The 19,127-nt window shown below is 42.1% G+C and overlaps 1 protein-coding gene across 1 annotated transcript in view; it reads right to left on the minus strand.

The window, feature by feature from the left end:
* cdh4 (cadherin 4, type 1, R-cadherin (retinal)) overlaps positions 1-19,127 on the minus strand; it is a 230,876-nt gene that overhangs the window by 58,262 nt on the left and 153,487 nt on the right. Inside the window, exon 5 of the mRNA XM_080461601.1 lies at positions 16,787-16,969. Coding sequence (XP_080317727.1) covers positions 16,787-16,969 — 183 coding nt within the window. The remainder of the gene's footprint in view (positions 1-16,786; positions 16,970-19,127) is intronic.

Below are 19,127 nucleotides of genomic sequence, written 5' to 3' on the forward strand. Positions count from 1 at the left end.
ATCCAGAAAAAGAAAAGCAGCTGGTTTTGGCAGCGGTAATAGTATCTACCTCAAAGCACCATTAAAGCCAATAATTAGATATCATTTAACCCTCACAATAAAACTGATTCCATAATTCAACCAAATGGAAGACAACATATCATATTCAGTGAGCTGCGGAGATTTCTTGTCACTGTAGAGACCCACAATAGCTGTCGCTCTCTTGCTGCTTCTGATGTCACATATGTGAATTCGCTGCTGCGAAGAAAACAACCCAAAACTCAACATACAACCCACTAAATGTTCAGTCGCTTTCTTTTTCAGTCACGCTACGTGTTCTTGTATTTACCCCCCCAGAGTTCAAAGCAGGTCGGTGCTGGAGAAGGTTCGAGGACAAACTGTAATTACAGAAATGCTTTTCATGTCATTACGACCCTCCGCGAACCCTCCGCGAGGAGATCAGCAAGATCTCATTCATATCATTCAAAGGATGCTATTTTCATCATCTGCGGCAACACAAGAACTTCACACAAACAAGCCAAGTGCAGATGCAGTATCAAGGTGAATTAAAACCACATTAGAGCCCACTTCTGCAAATAAATTCAGCCAGTGATTACATGGAGCCCTCAGCTATTACAGGTTCTTTTTTGGAAACAATGCACTCAACATTAACAGTAAAGGCCGACCTGCAGCTGCTCTTCAATATGTGCACAGTTTGTACTTCAGTTCAGGAGTGATTTATTTCTGCTCAAATGTTTGTTACTTGGAGTTAGAAAAGCGTAATTCAATTTCACAGAAAAAAAAAGAAAAAGTTTTTTGAGTGGTCAAGTATTGCTTCAACCTTAGACCCATTTGCCCTCTATACCACTTTATCCAACGTAGAGTTGCACGCCACAGGCATTTACAGTCACCAGATAACATGGAGACAACATGCAAACTCCACACATGAAGATTTCCAACCTTACTCGAAAGGTCCTATCACTGCACCTTTTTGTGGCCGTGCAGTTCCGTTCCTGCCTCAGAAAAGGGTCTCTGTATGTTTGTGGTTATCGCTGCACCACATTATGTGATTTACCAATCGGAAAGTTTCTTAACTGCCAAGTGAAAACAGTAAATAGGAAACTGAACATGACAATGCGTTAAACCACTCTGATTACAATTGGAATAATTCCCAGACTCACATATTAAGAATAATTATTAATAATTAGCACAGGTTTTGCATGAACTATGATTATATACATTATGATTTAATCTGCAAAAACATATTCATATTTTGCAGATTAATTGATAATGTATAGATTACTAGTTCTAGTCCCACAACATCCAAAATTGGTGCTAATAATGAATAATTATTATAAAAACGTGAGTTTGAGAATACATAATCAATCATACTGCAAAATATATTCATACCTTTATCACCTCATAAATGAGCCTAAGAAGAAAAACTGCTAAAATTGTATTTCAAAACTCAAGAGAGTTGCACTTTCTTATATAGACAAGCACAAAATTTTAAGAAGTTGTAATGAGGAACATCAATCTTCAAAATGGCTGCCAATTATGTTGTTTGTCTTTTTTCCGTGTGTATTTCAGTTACTACTTAAAAACAAAACAAACAAAAAAAAACCAGCTCCATATGTAATTACATCACATTTTGGTCTGACCCCACTCTCAGCTTTTGAACACATCACAGATATTTCTTTGGTGGGGGGTGAACTATCACTATGGTTACAAGTCAGAGGGAATAATCACAGAGTCAAATGAAGGGGAAAAAAAAGAAGGCCTGACTCTTTTTTATTTTCTCTCTATCTTTCTCTTTCCCTCCTATGCAATTTCCCTGGTCTGTGGGACTGCAGATCATGCATGAAAATGAAATTACTTCATCCGTTCAGCAGTGACGGCAGCTGCTGCATAAAACATTTCTCTGTTTGAACATGATACCCTCTCTCTTAATTTCCAACGTGGCGCTCGCGCACCCACAGCGCAACACCCCGCTGCATCTTTCAACACCACGATTTTCATTTCCTGTGCTCACGTCGAGCACGATCCACTCGTGGACCCTGCAGGTTCTGTTCAGTGGAACTTCTATCAATCAGTGAAAGAGGTCCTACTCAGCCTACATGTAATCACTGTAGCATGATGAGGATGATACTGTAAGAGTAATTACATTCCTTATTCACAACGCCCACCATCTGCCAATCAAAGCAGGATGAAAATATGGAATAAATAACAATGGAATTTGATCATTCACCCTCATCATCAGTTTCATCTGTTTGGATAACACGGGAGATAATGCTCAGCAGAATGGACAGATTGTGCATTTCAGTAATGGGAGTGTACTGCGGAAATTCTCCGTCTTATCCAAGAGGAGGAAATACATGTTCAGGACTCGCTATTTGAAACCGGGCGGAGAGAACTGAGGCAAGCCACAAAGTACCCCATATGCTGGAACTGCTAGTACAAGGGGGAAAGGGGATGGGGAAGGAAAAAAAAATATAGGAGGAAAACAGAAAGATTTTATTACCACGCAGGAGCTATTTCTGCATGAACATTTCCTGGGTGCATGAGAGGCTGCTTGTATCCATGTATGTGTGTTTAGTGGAGTGTTTGACAGGTAGGAGATTCTCTGTGTGTGCACCAATGCTTGGATCAAAAGGAACTGCTCAGTTCAATAATTCAGAAGGCCGTCATGTGGGGAACACACTTATGAAATTTTCACCTGCCACAGGCCTGTGATTCTGCATGCGGGTCTGTGTGCGTGCACGGCTGCTTGCCGAGTGTGTGTTTGGGCGCAATCTGTCTTTTTATTGGAACTTCAAAAGCTGACCGTGTGCCGTTTGGCACGTCGGTATAATAGCCCCAAGTGGAGACAAAGAAGCTCTCACGCATCATGTGGCCTCTGCCTCCGTGTCTGCTTAAAATCAAGGCCACCTGAGACCACATGTCACATTTGCCGGTGTCTCTTAATGAAGAGTCTTCATATCAATAAATTGAATAAATGAAGAAGCATGGCTTCTTGCAGTCCTGGGAATCCCATGAGTGACAACTGCTCAATTGATCCATTTGAATAGAATACTAATGATGAAGGCTGGGATTTCTGGAGTACTCTCTCCCTGTTTAATTCTTCTCCTTACTTCAGCACCTCCTTGCAGACAGAACGGATACTAATAACACTAAAAATAACGTGGGGGAAGCAGATGCAAGGGACTTAACTGGCTGTCTCTCTCCGTCAGATCAGACTAGACATCAGATAAGTGACCTATTTGTAGCTCTTTCAGAGTGATTTCCTTGATTACTGACAACTGCCGGGATCCTCTGGGACAAGCTATCAGCGTGAGAAGAGGAGATGGAGAGGGATGGAGGCTGGAAGACACAGGGAGGAAAGCAATGGGGAATTGGGGAAAATTAGATGAAGAATTAGTGTTCTGCTGAAACTCCTTGGGGTGACACAAGGCACACAAACAGATAGAGGGAACCAAATGGAAACGAATACATTTCCATTTATTGAGCATAACGGCTGGTTGCCTAATTAGCGCACTGTGAAGTTTCAGTCTGTCCAAATCTCTTTTAATTGATCCAGCCCTGTATGATCATCCTATCTGCATAAGTAGTTTGATGCCCACATAAACAGGCACTAATTTGGTGTTTATTTGATGATATTTTGCGTTTCATCCACTTGCTCCATGTCTGACATGTCTCGAGCAAAACTACAAATAGAACAAAGTGCTCTTCCACTATTCAAGGGATGCATGTTCAGCTGCACTTCTCATTCCTCTGCAGTATTTTGCTTCCAGGAAACAACTCTCCTTCAAATAGGAAGTCATTAAAGGATTGTGTGCTGGAGGCACCCACGGGATCATTAAGGGTTACTGTGTGCTATGGGCTAATGTCACACAATAATGGGAATCTGTGGTTTACACTCTTTGATAGCCTTTTTTATGTCTCATCTACACTTGATGTTTGGGGCCTGTGTTGGAGGCTTTTGGCTTCACGCGTTTCCTCGCTTTCTCTGTATTTTATAGGACTTTATGGCCATGGTCACCTCGCGTTGCCTTTAGGCCGCATTAAATGCCCCCCTGCATGTTAGGCTGGTCTAAAGACACTCACCCACACTGATGTGAAAAGGACAGAGCCTCACTTTATTAATGAAAGGAAAACAAGTCAATCCGACACTTGAAAATTCATTTAATGCAGAAGCATTGAATGTATCGGCACAGCTTCCAGCTACAATCAGCCTCATAGATATATATGTGACTATATAAACCTTTTAAACTATTGGACATTTGGCTCAAAAGTTGGTCCATATCTTTCAACATGAGTTGAAAAATAAAGAAAGAAAGTGCTTACTATTTGCACTTGTTATTATTGTTCATATACACATAAGCAATAAACAGTGACCCTCCTTCTCATGACTAGCCATTTATAATTCTGAAGTTTATGGCAAAGATTACAATAACTCCTCATTAGAAAGAAAACATAAAGTCAAATGAAAAGGTAGTCTGACAAGCAACAATAAAGTGGCTCTTCCTATTAGTGTCCTGTAAAAGCTCACAACTGGGAAAATAAACTTTCCAAATCGTATCTCCTCCAAAATCATCTGCCGGTAAACTAAACCCTTTGAAAAGTATCTGCAATCTAGGACTATTCACGCAGGTTCATTGCAAATTTATGATCTTCCCTAAAGTGAACAAAGAAATCTCGACTGGAATAAATATATGTTTTTGAACAGAATCATTCACATTTATCACAGTGAGCAGTTGAAGCTTCCCTCCCCAAAACCACTTCAATTTGCCACTGCTTTCCTCTACTTCGTCACATGTATATCTGTGGTGGGGATATGTGTATTTTAATTCATGTTTGAACAAACCGGCAGAGCAGATAAAGTAGACGCCTTGTTTGGTCAGCTGGAGAGCTGCCTGCAAATCTGTGTGCCACAACACCATAGATAATCTGATGTTTCCTGTTTAATGTCCATCAGACCTAGAGACAAGCAAGATGAATTATTTACAGATTATAGTTTAGAGTGGAGATAGACATAAAAAATACATTTAAAAAAAAAAAAAGGTGTTAAAACTATGAAATAAATTAAACAGGTAGATATAATACGAAATTACAGATTGGTGATCAGGCCAATAGGTTTGAAGTATCATTTCTCTGCAGAAGGTAAATGCACTGAAGCAAAAGGTAATAGTATTTCCACACTGAGATGCATTATGGGAGGAGAAGATGCCAACCAGTCAGAGAAATGCTAGGACTGAGCTGTCAACCATAATTAAGACAGCATCTGCCAAATCTCTGGATGCCTTTAAAATGCCGACTTTCAGAGTGGATTGCTCATACGCTGAGGAGCCTGCAGTGCTGTTCGACTTTATCTCCTCCTCTGGGGTACCAGTTTACACTCGTGCGCATAAGACATATGGTTTTTTTAGTGGTGATGAAAGCGTGATTCTGAATTTTTACTGTCCAAACTGAAATAATGAAACAGCGCTCCGAGTCAGGATTAGTGTGAGGGATGCCGCTTTAGCATGCGATGGCATATTCATCTTGTGGATTTAGTGTAAGTAGAAAACAATCACAAGATTTCTGATGTTTTGCAAAAAAGGGAAAGGGGGGGGGTTATTGATAACCAAATCAAATTTGCTCTCTGATGCTTATACTTTTGCAGCTTTGCAGAAATTTCACTCAAGTCAATCGGATTTCAAATAAGTTCAGCAGCAAGCTCATACCTCTAGTTTCTGTTTGCTTTACGGCTTTTTTTAATATCGCCGCCTGTACATTTAAGAGAATTACTGGCAAGCGATATTTTAAAGTCCTGCCTTCTTAATTTTCCCCACACTATACCGGATTCGGAGTGGGTCTAGTGAGCCGTTTTAAAGAAAGCCAATGGCAATGTCATGCAGAACTAGAAGAAAGAATTTACTTTTTTGGAGCTGTTTGACATTGGAGACGCCATTGGGGGGGGGGGGGAATCTTACCGGATGACAACAAACCTTTACACTTGCGGTGTTGCTGGGATGGCTGCTGACATGCATTACTGTGGATGGTTGAATTTCTGTGTTACCAGCGATATCAAAAGCATCTGTGCATCTGCGAACGACACAGGCACTGTGAAAATCGCTGTGTTTGATAACGTCTCATCTTTCCCTGCTGTAATACAGTATCTGTTTTCCCTTTGTTGAACATGAGGGAAATGGCAAAACTACATGCTTTTTAACTTCCTCTTAAATTTCAGTTTTGCATCGCTTTGATCCCTCCTGCTGTGTACTTGTCACTCTTCAAAGCTGATGTGCCCTGCTTTTGAAGGGGATGAGGAATTCAAATAGTCTGATAGGCCATCCACACAAACATCCAACGAAATGACATTGGAGGAAATAAGAAAGCGGGAGGATGAAAGAAATGAAAAGATGGGCTGACAAAATGGAGACAAATTTCCAATTAGGGAAAACGTGGGACCTGAAGTTTTTTTTTCTTCTTCCTTTGCCAGCCTTCAAACTTCTTGCAAATAATACAATAACAACCTCACATGCAAGAGTGTGGCAATAAATGGGGGTAAAACCTGTCAGTTTAGCCGAGTCATGCGGAGGGAACGGTGCGGATGGTTTTAAAAATAGTCATATAGGAGGTCTGTGAGGGAGAAGCGGCACAGAGCTCAGGTTTAATATCTCCCAAGTGAAAGCCACTGACAGCCACCATCGCACACAGTTATCCTTGATACTCATAAAGAACAGCACGCAGGCAGGCGAGTCCATTATGGATCGGAAACCGAATGGGAAATGAACTGAGTCTCATACAGCTCTGGAATATGTCTTTTTTTTTTTTTTTTTAGTTTGTACACCCTCCTTTTCATTTAGTCTGCTCTTCTATTCAGTCCCTATTTGCACTGCCATATCAGTTTGTCTACCTCTTTCTGTCTCTCTCCTCCACTCCGTCCTCCCATTTCTCCCAGTGGGACGGAGGCTGCGAGAATCCCATCAATACAGATGAGCGAGTGTCGCCACCTGAGGAAGGTTTGTCTGCTCTGGTACTGACACTGTTATCCAGCTATTCGTCTCCACTTTTTTAACACGGTCAATTGAAAGCAATCCTGTGAGTTTCTAAGGTTTCCTGAGGTAATCTCTATGATGTGGATTTGGATTTAAAGATAATAGAGTTAGACTTCTTTTTTCTTTTTTTCCCCCTTTTTTTCATGGCAATACAAAGAAACACAAGCTCAAGTCTCTCGGAGGCAATGTTTTTCCCACTAGTGAGACTCTTTTAATGTGATGTATAAGAGAAAAAGACAATCCAGTTATAAGCGAGTGTGAAAAGGGGAGCGAGGCTCAATGAAAAACCTCTGAAAAAGCAGCGGTATTGTCAAGTAATATGTATTTTAATGAAGAGCCCAAGTGTTCTGATTGCTGGCAGCACACCCAATAAATAACTCTATAATGAAACAGTTAGGTGGTCTTTTAAAAGGACAGATTGGGCATCTTTGGAGGAGAGATTCTTTTCATATCCTTATCACGGATGTGGAAGTGGTATGTCATTCATATTACCCACAGAAGAGAAAGAAGTCCCACGACTTTAACATTTTGTGCTGGCCAAAAAAAACCCCCCAAAAAACATTTGAAGCTTTCTCGTGCGTGTGCATGCACACGTCACTAGCTCCACGTCAAACCATTAGTCAGACGGAGGAATGAAATGTAGGATTGGAAAAAAGGGGGCAATTATAGGGAGAACAAATATTAATGGAAGTTAAGAAGTGACTCACAAACCCAATTATGGCATTAGCCAGGCAATTTAGATGAGCTCTGCAAGGGGCAAGAATCCTGTTGAAATGTACCAGCGGTCTCTCTGCATTAACAATGGCATTAATTTCCTGATTTGCAGTGAGAAAGAAGAAAAGAGCAAATGCAGCCATTCTGTCTCCCTTACAAAGACCGTCACATCCCCTAATACTACGATGGGAATGGACGGAACAGAGACAGAAATACTTGTCTTGCAGACCTCTGGAGAGACTCAACTCATTAAATCGTTCCCCTTTCCTATTCCAAACCAGATTTCCTAAAACAGGGCCGGTCGCTAAACCGCACAGCAGGTCCTCCGTGAGGAGAGAAATATTCCACCTGATAATTACGAGTGAAGACCTGGTTTGCAGCTGGAAGGCCAACTGAAGGGAAAGAACAGACCATGAGGGGATCCTGGCAGGAGGTGTAGTTTGAGATGGAGGAGAGGTGGAGCAGTAAGAAGGATTCTCCTGCTCTTGCACTTTTCTTATCTTCCTGCCTCCATTGTCACAGTGTCTACTCGACCCACGCTGCTACCTCATGCTCCCATAGGAGACATGCGGCCATGACAGCCTGGCCAATCAGCACCACCCTCAGGCCAGTTGAAAGCCCTTCTGGCATGCCTAAGGCGAGCGGAGTCCAACCAATCGGTTAGGGGCCAGGCTTGAAAGGAGGGCCATGCTTGGCTCAGGGAGCTGCCAAGGCTGCCAATGAGCGTCCAGAGGGGAGCTGGAGTGGCTCAGAGGGAGGCTGCCAGCGGGGTCAGAGTGGACGAGGGCAGACTGACAGTTATTTAGTGAGAGGCTGAGCTCCGTGTCACTCACAACAGCACTCAGCCTTTGTACTAGTGGGCCAGCTCTAATGGGACTGTCACCTTCTAATTGTCCGACTGGGGATGCTGCGAATGACAAACACGCTCTTGCTCAAATGTGCGGACAATACGCAGAGACAGACACACAATCAGACACATGCCCCAACAGACACAGGCAACAAAAGCCCCAGTGCACATGCATGTTTACAATCAGTTCTATTTTTTCTTTTTTTTGTGCTGGAGGAGATTTGTGAGGGTGAATTTCTCACATCAAAAACCAACTAAACATCACCTGAAGTGAAAACCTGGGGCTAATTTCGATATTTCACCTGGTGCTTTGCAGTTTGTTGAAACGCGTAAAGAAAACAGCATGTCATGGTGTGATCGTGAGATTACCCCATCTTGTCGTAATTGACTTTTTGGCAACAAGCTGTAAACACAACACTGATATACTGACAGCAGACACGAAGCGCCATCAACATCAATATGACGCGTCTTCCTTGCCTTGTTTCATATATATGTATATATATATATATATATATATATATATATATATTATATATACTGTATATATATATATACAGCAATAACACAATAACTTGCAATACTGTAATATAATATTGAGCCATGATGACCTTTTTACAACAAAGTCTAATAACTGCAGCCAATAATGCAATAATGTAATAATACAATAACAGGACTACAGTTCCTATAAATAAAATCTTTTTTATACTTTGCATATCAGAAAGATGATAACTGGATGAGGTAGTCGTCAAAATCATTCATAAAGTATTATATCATTGGCTATTATTACATTACGGGTTGCTACAATAGCTTTTCATATTATTGTCTTTTTATCATCTATTACCAGTCACTGTGTTGCTGATGCAACACTGGAGTAAGTATAAATATGAGATATGAAATAGGTTATAAGGCTTCCCCGCCCCTATTACCATGCCCACGCCACTTATTAAACCGAATGATAATAAGCTGCAGGGAATCTTAACTCCACATGCAGTGACGCGATGAAGACGCAATGACAGAAAAACTTTCATCTGAGCACATGTGAACCAGCTGTTCTCCGAGCAAGAGGAGGACCTGCACTCTCCAAGAAGATGGAGACGAGTGAAGTGTTTTGGCAGATCCTCTCAGAGACTGTGGGTTAAACAGTAGAAATGGAGCATGTGGAACAAGATTAAAGGGAACTTTGTTCGTGAAGACCCGTGTGGTTTCTTGTGGATGATTCAGCACCCAGAAACTCCGCTATTCTGGGACGCTGAGGATCGTGTCAAGGGAAAAGGAAGTGTGTGTGTGGGGGGGGTGTCCTGATTTAAACCAAAGAGACATGTCAACAAACTCTATTTGCACCTTGAAGCTAAAAACAAAAGTGACTTTCTTTCATGTACTGATGCCGCATGTAAACCTGAGTGGTGTGAACATACAGTATTTGTGTGCAAACTGAATATTTTGGTTGTTTAATTGTAGTTCTTGAGAATTAATTGCAATGAATGTCACTTTTCTTTGATTTCTTTCTTTTTTATGCATTTAAATTCTGTTATCTTTAATTTCACATGGATTTCTAGGCGATTTCACCAATAAATAGCAATAAATTAAATTGTATATCATTATAAATGTGTCGTTTTAGTGAAGTGATCCAAATATACTATCTGAATTTGAAGCTTTATAGACAAATTGCTGCAACAACAACACACACTGCAGGTGACCGGTGTTTACTTTGTCCAAACTGGACATGTGCCATTTATAGTATTGATCCATATATTTTCTTTTAAAAAAAGGGCTGGTATTGGTCTTCTTGTGTTGTCGGTGCAGCACTCTGACAGGCCTTAACACTCACCATCCTGCTTAAAAATGTTCTGCATAATCGGGAGAAGGTAAATTCTAACTATAATTTCTTTCTCATATTTTCAGTGTAAACTGAATTGCTGAGGACTGTGTCCATGAGTGATGGAAATGGTGATAAAGGCAAAAAAAAAAAAAGATATAGTTCAGTTGGTGTGGAATGAAAAAAGACTACAGATTTCTGTAAGTTTGATAAACGTGAATGCAGTCAAAATATTCTATGGAATAGAATTTAAAAAAACCAAAAAAACGTTATCAATTCGATGGGAAAATTCCTTACACTGAACTGATCTATTTGTAAAAAAAAAAAGTAGTGTGACTGACTCGGTCAAATGCGTTTTTTTGGTTGAGGTTCATACTTTGTCCCGCTAACCGATTTGCTTTGACTTACATATTCACAGATATTGCCAATCACATCACCACACACACACACACACACTCAAACGAGACAAGTTGCTCCCCGATGCACAAAGGAATGCAATAAAACTGCAGACAAAAGGCGCAAATACAAAATGTATCACGTTACAAACCCATTACGAGCTGTAATGAAATGCATTGTGCCATATGAGGTTGTGAATAAGTTTGCTTTTTTTTTTTCATTTTGGGCTCTGAGCAAACAAAAGCACAGACATTACAATGTCATTTAAATTTCGCTAATCATCATTGAAAAGCAACAAGTTTCTCTTGATTAGCAAAGTGTTACTCCGTCACATTGCAGAAAGTTCACTTTTAGCAGCGGGCACACTTAAAATATTTCTTTTTCTGTCTGTGCTACTGGTTGCTTTGGATGAGAAGCCACTAAATGAGGAGCCGGTGGTCACTCTGACTGTGAGACATAAAATATTTCATCCCATGTTAGCCATTGGCAATACCATAAAGGGCTTCAAAAAGTCTGGTTCACCAAACACCTTCCTGGTCCTGAATGCATGTACGTGCCACAGCTTCATGGAGAAGGCACGGAATCACGCGGCGAGGACGGAGCACAATGAATACAAACACATCTTTCTGGCCTTTCTCCTTGCATGTACAATCACAAAGTATTAAAATAGCCCTCCACAATGTTCTCAATTAATTCCAGTTCATTGTTCATTTCCTTGCTCTAACTGTGGGTCAGAGAAGAAGCCAGCGTTTGTGGCCTGGCTAAATGGAAGGAGGATCTATTCTCTGTTATATTCAGACTGCTTTCCATCAGTTTTGCCTCATTGGCCCCAGTGTAGGTGCTGCAGGAGACGGTTGAGATGAGAATGCCACAAATGGCCTGAAACGAATGTTGGCCTCTTTCACCCTGCAGATTTACAGCACTCTCCAAAGACTTTCTATTTTTTTTTCCTTCATTTTTCTTTCCTTTTTCTTGCAATTTCAGCCTGTCCCCTCCCTCTTCTATCCCCCACCCGCATCGTTGTTCAGTTTCTCAGCGTCAGGGGTACTTCTTGTCATCTACCTTAGTATCCATTCAACTCTTGCCGTTTTTCAACCTCTCCATTTCCACTGCACTTACATCTGTCAAGTCAAATCATTTGACAGGGAAAGCACGGGAACATATTCCGTTTGAGCACAATGGTAAATCAATGCCATCAAAGCTGCTCCCATTTGTGGTTCTTCATGACTGAACCGCACATGTCAAGGTAAATACTTCATTTTGGATGGAGCTCTACCACACTATTGGTGGGTGTGAGTGAGAGAGGGCGGGAGCAGTTTTCCTTTGTTTCTCTGAAGACGAGGCAGCTTTCAGGAGCGGAAACAAGGAAGTGAAATTGAAGCTTGCGATGGTGATGATGATGATGATGATAATAGAGGCAGCGTGACAACAAAAAGAACACAATAGAACTACAGCAAGTAAATGGCGCCACTGTAAGGGGATGCAGGGATGACAAGCTTATCAGAGCACGGGCTTTTTTCCTTATTGGTGTGATTGAATCCATCAGTGTTCCTCAGCTTAATTCACTATCCTACTGGAGCAGAGCTACTTTAGTATGTCACTGGAGTCCATGTCATCCTGCCAATTCTTTCTCTCTCAGAATCAAAGGAGAAGCCACCCCGCACCTCTTTGGGCATGTTATTGGCATCATTTGATGGCTACAAAGAGGTAATTACACTCTAAGGGTTAATTGGTCTTTTTAAACCCAGACGAACTCGCTCATGAGAAAACCCTGAGTGTAGAGACACAACAAAAGGAAACTCAAAAGAGTTTTCAGCACAGGAGAGCTCAGAGTGTGTCCTGAAAATCAAGTGTGTAAGCTTTAAGGTTGTTCTTGGCCACTTCTGAGACCGGCAAGACAAAGCATGGAATCCCCACTGCTCCCTTCCCCGGCTGCCTGTCAGAATCGAGAGCTGTGTTGCAGAGAGGAGAGGCACGGACACACACACACACACACACACACACACACACACACACACACACACACACACACACACACACACACACACACACACACACACACACACACACACACACACACACACACACACACACACACACACACACACACACACACACACACACACACACACACACACACACACACACACACACACACACACACAGAGCAGAGCAGAGGAGTCACATCCTCCTCGGTGCAACGCTTTCTGCTTTCAACAGTGCGGTGGCTGAAGGCCAGCACACAGCACATTTCTTCCCTTTGTTTTCCAGGGTGCAAGAGATATACCACCTCTCGGCTCTTTGGATGCCCCCTTATTCCTGCTGCAGGTGAGATAAAAAGCGTCGGCCCCTGCATAGTAATTAAAGCCACTTCACCCGAAGACAAAAACACATGAGATTAATGTATTTTTAAAGTAAACATGTGAGCAAAGCAGAGAGAGATTACCACTAAACTCCCACTCAGGCCACACAGTGTTTGCATTCCTCCAAATTATAATTGCCCTGTGTTTTTCAAAATATAGTGAACTGATGACATTTGCTGATGGGTGTTGGTTACAGGTTTTTATTTTGAACGTCAGAGCTACAGTTAGTCTTTGCAACTGATGTACCTGTGACATTTCTAACGATCTTACATTTGATTTTATCTGCATGGCATTGGTACATTTCTTGCATTATTGTACAAATTGTAATGCAGTTGTAAATCTTTGTGCTTTAATAAAATGTCTTTTTACCTCATGCATTGCTTGTATCTGATGTCCTTTCATTTTGACCACTATCGTCATTAAGAAAAACAACAACAAAAAAAATACAAAATCTCGCTTTCGCCACAGGTGTGTGCGTGCATGAGGGTGTCTGTGTGTGTGTGTGTGTTTGGTTAAATTTAGAGGAGTTATAGTTCGGCAAGCATTAGTTAGAGCCATAAAGAAGCCAGCGGGAAATGAATAAAACCATGAAAATATAATATGCTCTGTCTGTTTTGTGTGTTTGTTTTGGATTCAATCGGTACACTCACCCACAATCCCATGCATTGAAATGACCACACCTCAGCACTGACACGGCCACACACACAAAGGAGGCTCTCATGGTTTAATCAAAACATCCAAAACTCCACATGAAAAAGGATAAAAGAGGCTACGTTTCTCCAGCCGGGCAGCACAATTTGGTGCCTCCCATGACACTCCATGGCCCTTGCTGCCTTGCTGCGCACGTGTGTTGTTGGGAGGATGAGTGTTTCCATGCTTTGGTGGAAAATCTGCCGTCTTGCCGACACATTGGTGAAAGGCGATTTCCGTAATCCGGGAGTGTAAGCCTCGCTGTACAAATGGGCGTATGGGACTTTCTGTGTGTGTGTGTGTGTGTGTGTGTGTGTGTGTGTGTGTGTGTGTGTGTGTGTGTGTGTGTGTGTGTGTGTGTGTGAAATGCCAGCAAAATGCTGCATGTCTGTGTGGGTGACTGATAAGGGAGGCAGCGAGTGAGGAGAGATTATAGTAGCAGCAAACAGCTACGAGAGGGTGACACCTCCATGAGAAACTTGCTTCTGATTTAACTCATTTATTACGGGTGGTAATTGGGAAGTGGTTATGTACACGTTGAGCTAAACAGTGTACCAGTGCTTTAGATTAGAGTGATACCGCTTGTAAATAATTAAAGTACAACTGGTTTTATGAACTATGACCATCTAATATAATATTTTGATAAACCAAGCTATTGTGCAGAAAGTAAAAAAACACAATTAATTGTTTTTTGACTGGAAAATATACTTTGTAAATACATACTTTTTGAATTTCTCAGGGTTGTTTTGGAGTTATGTTGAGCCACAAATTCTCTGTCTTTGAAGCAAAAAAACTTTAGACTTTGTTCCCCACAATGCCCCCCTTACTTCTTCTTGGATTCAATTTTTAGAGCTACAACTGTAATTTATGAATTATTCAACAAGTCAATTGAAGGACCCCAGACCTCCTTAAGCATAAATGGAGAACCGACTTGAAAGAACAAATTTCAGGACAAATCTTGTATGGAAATAATAGAGGAAATTTTCCCTCTCTGTATGTCATAGTTCAGTTCAAAGTAGTTCTCCGTCTGCACTGGTCTGTTGGCTGGAGCTGTGCAGAGTTTGCATGGCCTCCCTAAGACTGTGTGTGTGTGTGTGTGCGTGTGTGTGTGTGTGTGTGTGTGTGTGTGTGTGTGTGTGTGTGTGTGTAATGATTTGCAAACAAAGCTCTGATGTTTTCTCTTGATCCACATTGTCAGAAAACAGTCGCGAGCCAGTATCTCGGCCGGTATGGGGCAGCATTAATGCATACGATGCTTGCACGTGTGAAAAACCTTCAAATCCTGACATATGCTCCCATCTGGACAGCATCTCTTTTTGTTATGCTCCTGCAAGACAATGCTAGACCAGATACTAAATACTGTAGACATCACGACAGGATGGCTTTGAAGTGCTGGCCTCCAGTCCAGCTCTTTTACCAACAAAGAACATTTGACGCAACATGAAAATAGAAATCCAGCAACAATGATCCAAGACCAGCGAGAATCCTGCGTCAGACAAGAATTAATGAGGCACAACTAAAAACTTTGTTAAATGGTCTCACCTCTCAAACTTTCACAAACTGTTGTTACAAGAAGAAGTGATGCTTCACAATATTAGCCGTGGCCCTGTGACAACTTTTTTTGTTTCGAGCTCTATTGAGCCCTCAGATTCATAATGAGCAAATATCATCGAGGAACTGATAAAATATCTAATTTTCAATATCCAATGTTAATGGTTTCTTATAAAACCACATAAAATATGAGTTTTATGGAATGTGCAAGCAATTGCATTCTGTTTTTTTACATTCAGCAAAATGGGCCAACGCTTTGGGGAATTAAGGTTGCACATATGCGGTGTGATAAACAAAAATGGAAGTACTTGAAAATATCAGGCACATTTTTATTTTACACCGTTTACAGGCAGGCTGTTAATTGCAACCACTAAATGTGGAAGGAAATACTTTATTTTTGTTTTATTCAAATTTTACAGTCATACTGGTTTATGCAAAGTTTTAATAGTCTGAATGATGAATCTGCAGAGTTGATGTGACTCGGTGTTTAAGATCAATCAATACAGTTGGAGCATTATTGGCTTGCTCTCGCCGACTCCATTCTCCATGTGTACCTTTATTTCTGTTTCTATGAATGCAATAGTACCAGAAAGAAGTAAAGAGGCCATCTATTCCTTTCTAACAAGCAACTATGCTCATACGTGCCTGTGAGGTTGTTTTTCTTTCCACAGAACAACAGAAATGTGCAAATTACGTTTGAATAATTAAAGTTGTTCTGCTTTGTTTTTGCTGCAAAACTTAACTGAGGCCTACGCTTTTAAAAGCATTTCTTTTAATGAACGTTCATCAAAAGTGTTTGGGATCCCACAGCTCAGGAACAATGTGGATGTCAAGATCATCAATTTAAATAAGCTGTAATCTACAAAGTGATGCACTGTGATGTGAAAATGAGACCTCCGGCTATATTAACAGGTGCAGGAATCCCAGAGAGACCGACCGCTCGTGAGTAATCCTTACAGCTATTCTTCTGAGACAGAGCATGAAGTGCATATTTGTGTGCTTTCCAAGCGGGGATTATTTCTGTCTGTCTGCTGCACCCACAGGCATGGCAGACAAATCACCTGGCATCGTGACTTAAATCAGAGACAAGAGCGGCGCTTTTCGCCTGCTGGGTGTGCTTGATAGAAAATACCAGAATGTGGAGTCTCTTGGTCTCGCAGTGATCGTAGGAGACATTACAGTACGTTCCCCTCTCCTCTGTCTTCCTCGACCTGAATAAGTACGACGAGACAATATACAAGTTCTACCTGGGTTTTCTTTGGATCTTAGCTTTTCTCTCGGCAAAGACAAGTTAAGTAAAAAGTTTGTTGGCGCGCTCGCGACGTTCAACATCAGGAGGAAAAAAAAAAAATGGGGAGCATTTGTCGAAATGATACGAGTTGTCACTCACCCTGACAAGCATGTGAGGAAAGGGTCCTCTGGAGTTTTCAGGCACATTGATAGGCGGGATGACCCAGTCTCTCTTCTGACGCCTGAGCCCATTGGAAGAAGAGCCTCTCTGATGTCTTCGAGAAAACTTGATAACTCTGGGCTGGGAGTCCCACACTCTTGACAGCATTTCTTCAATGCCAATCTGAAAAGAAAGAAGGGAGCAAACATATCATCAATTCACATCGCTCATTGATGTTTTGGATGTCATCATTTCGGGAGTGATATTTTGCACCCAACAGGTATTGAGATGAATCTATAAGTTGCTGCAAAATGACAAGTTTGCCCCTTGCTGGAATTGAAAGTGAAAATCTGTTTGTCAGGCGAACAATAAAGCCAATAAACAATTTTGGGAGAGTGACACAGGTAAACACAAGCAAACATAATATAGAGTTTTATGAATGCAGCTGACGTCTGCGGGACGTCTGAGCCGGCTTGAGTCCTCGGCTTCCGCTTGAGAATACTGAGACGAGCTGCGCGCTACATGGCTGCATTCAGCGTGACAGAAGCCTATCATCTGTAAAATATCAGCATAATGAGAGAAGTGCAAGACTTTTGGTTTGTAGACAGCAAAATGAAATGTTTCCCGACGCAACTTGTGCTAGTTTTAAATCCTTTGTGGGAAAATCCTGAAAGTTTTGATCCATTAATATTCAGTTTTAGTCAAATGCAAGAGAGTACTGGTCTAATGGAAGGCTTTCTAAATTTCTAGATACTCATTGGTTAAAGAATGTGTAATGCAGTTCTGTGAGCTAACAGTATGAGAAGAAAGGTTTTGTTTCTCAGCTTTGAAGACGCAGTGTCTCTCGATGTAATACAGGACCACAGTGTTTTGAGAAACCTTCATTTTGGAAAATGTTCTGGTGTGCAGTGTATAGCCCTCCCCATCCCATGCACCGACCCCCCAAAGCTCCGGCTGCAGAAATAAGATTGTGTTTTTAACTCATCTTGCCTGGTGAAATAAGGGTGAGAGGGGTGTGTAAGAGACTGAGCCCCCCCCCCCCCCCCCCCCCCCCCCAATCCTCTACGGTGTCCTCCTGTGTAAGATGGTTGTATTGCTGTAATCCACCTAATCCTATTGTTGTCACTGCGCCCCTGACACACACACACACACACACACACACACACACACACACACACACACACACACACACACACACACACACACACACACACACACACACACACACACACACACACACACACACACACACACACACGCACGCACGCAGGCACGCGCACACACGCTGGCAGCACGCCGTTGTCACCTGAAGCGCAGTGGAAATCCTTCCTCATCCCACCTGGAACACACACAGTGCAGCCATAGAGCCACACGCCTGTGCACGAGCGACCGCAGACACGTTGCCTTTGCCAAACGCAGGCCACAGTTTCAGCCTATCAATATGCACCTGCTTTGCCTGTGAGAGGGGCAGACTGTAAGCTACACCTGAGTAAATGCGGTAAATATATTTCATCTTTTGTTTTAAACTCCTCACACATTCACAGGCACACCGAATTGGGCTGCAATCTCAGTGCAGGTCCCTGGACAGCGACAGCCCGGGGTTTAGCTGGGCAGGAGCTCGGCGTTAAGGGATTGGGGGTGGCCGAGTGGATGGTCGGAGGACAGAGGGAGGAACGGAGGGGACCAGATGTGTTTCTCAGATAAGACAGCTCCACTCATCCAAAACACTCACAGGTACCAACTGGCACGGGGGAGGCAGGGCGTGCCAGTTCCCTCAATGGGCGACAGGTGGAATTAGTCTCTGTCTGTGAATTTGTGTTTGCTTCTGTGGCTATGCATGCACGCTTCCACCACCGCTCATTTGAGACAAACACAGGAAAAGCGACAAAAGCCTGTGAAGCTAACAAACATGCAATTGAGGACGAGCAGGCTATCTGTCCAGGGACAATGAATCATCACAACAGTTTATGTGCACATGGACGGTTATGACATATATGATATCAAAGCACGGTTTCCCTTCATCTCTGCTGAGTCCAGTGCACTGCTCCAGTGATAAAAGTCCTTATCTGAATTCACAGCTATCGGCAGGAAAACACTATGAATGAATAGAGGCTCTATACATTGAGCTGAATGCTGATGAAGGTCAGACGATAACAGGGTTGAAGTATTCGATTGGTCAGGCCGCAACGTTCCTCGGGAAGACCTGGAGATGGTCAAGCAGCTTGAAAGAGAGGACAACAAAACAGAGATATCCTTTATTGTAAGTCTGCATGCGGATGATATAAGCACAGTGGCTGCAAGTCACTTTCAAACAGCATGGCAGATGACAGGCTGATGGCAT

Source organism: Lipophrys pholis, assembly GCF_963383615.2.
Source record: "Lipophrys pholis genome assembly, chromosome: 4".
Classification (NCBI taxonomy): domain Eukaryota; kingdom Metazoa; phylum Chordata; class Actinopteri; order Blenniiformes; family Blenniidae; genus Lipophrys; species Lipophrys pholis.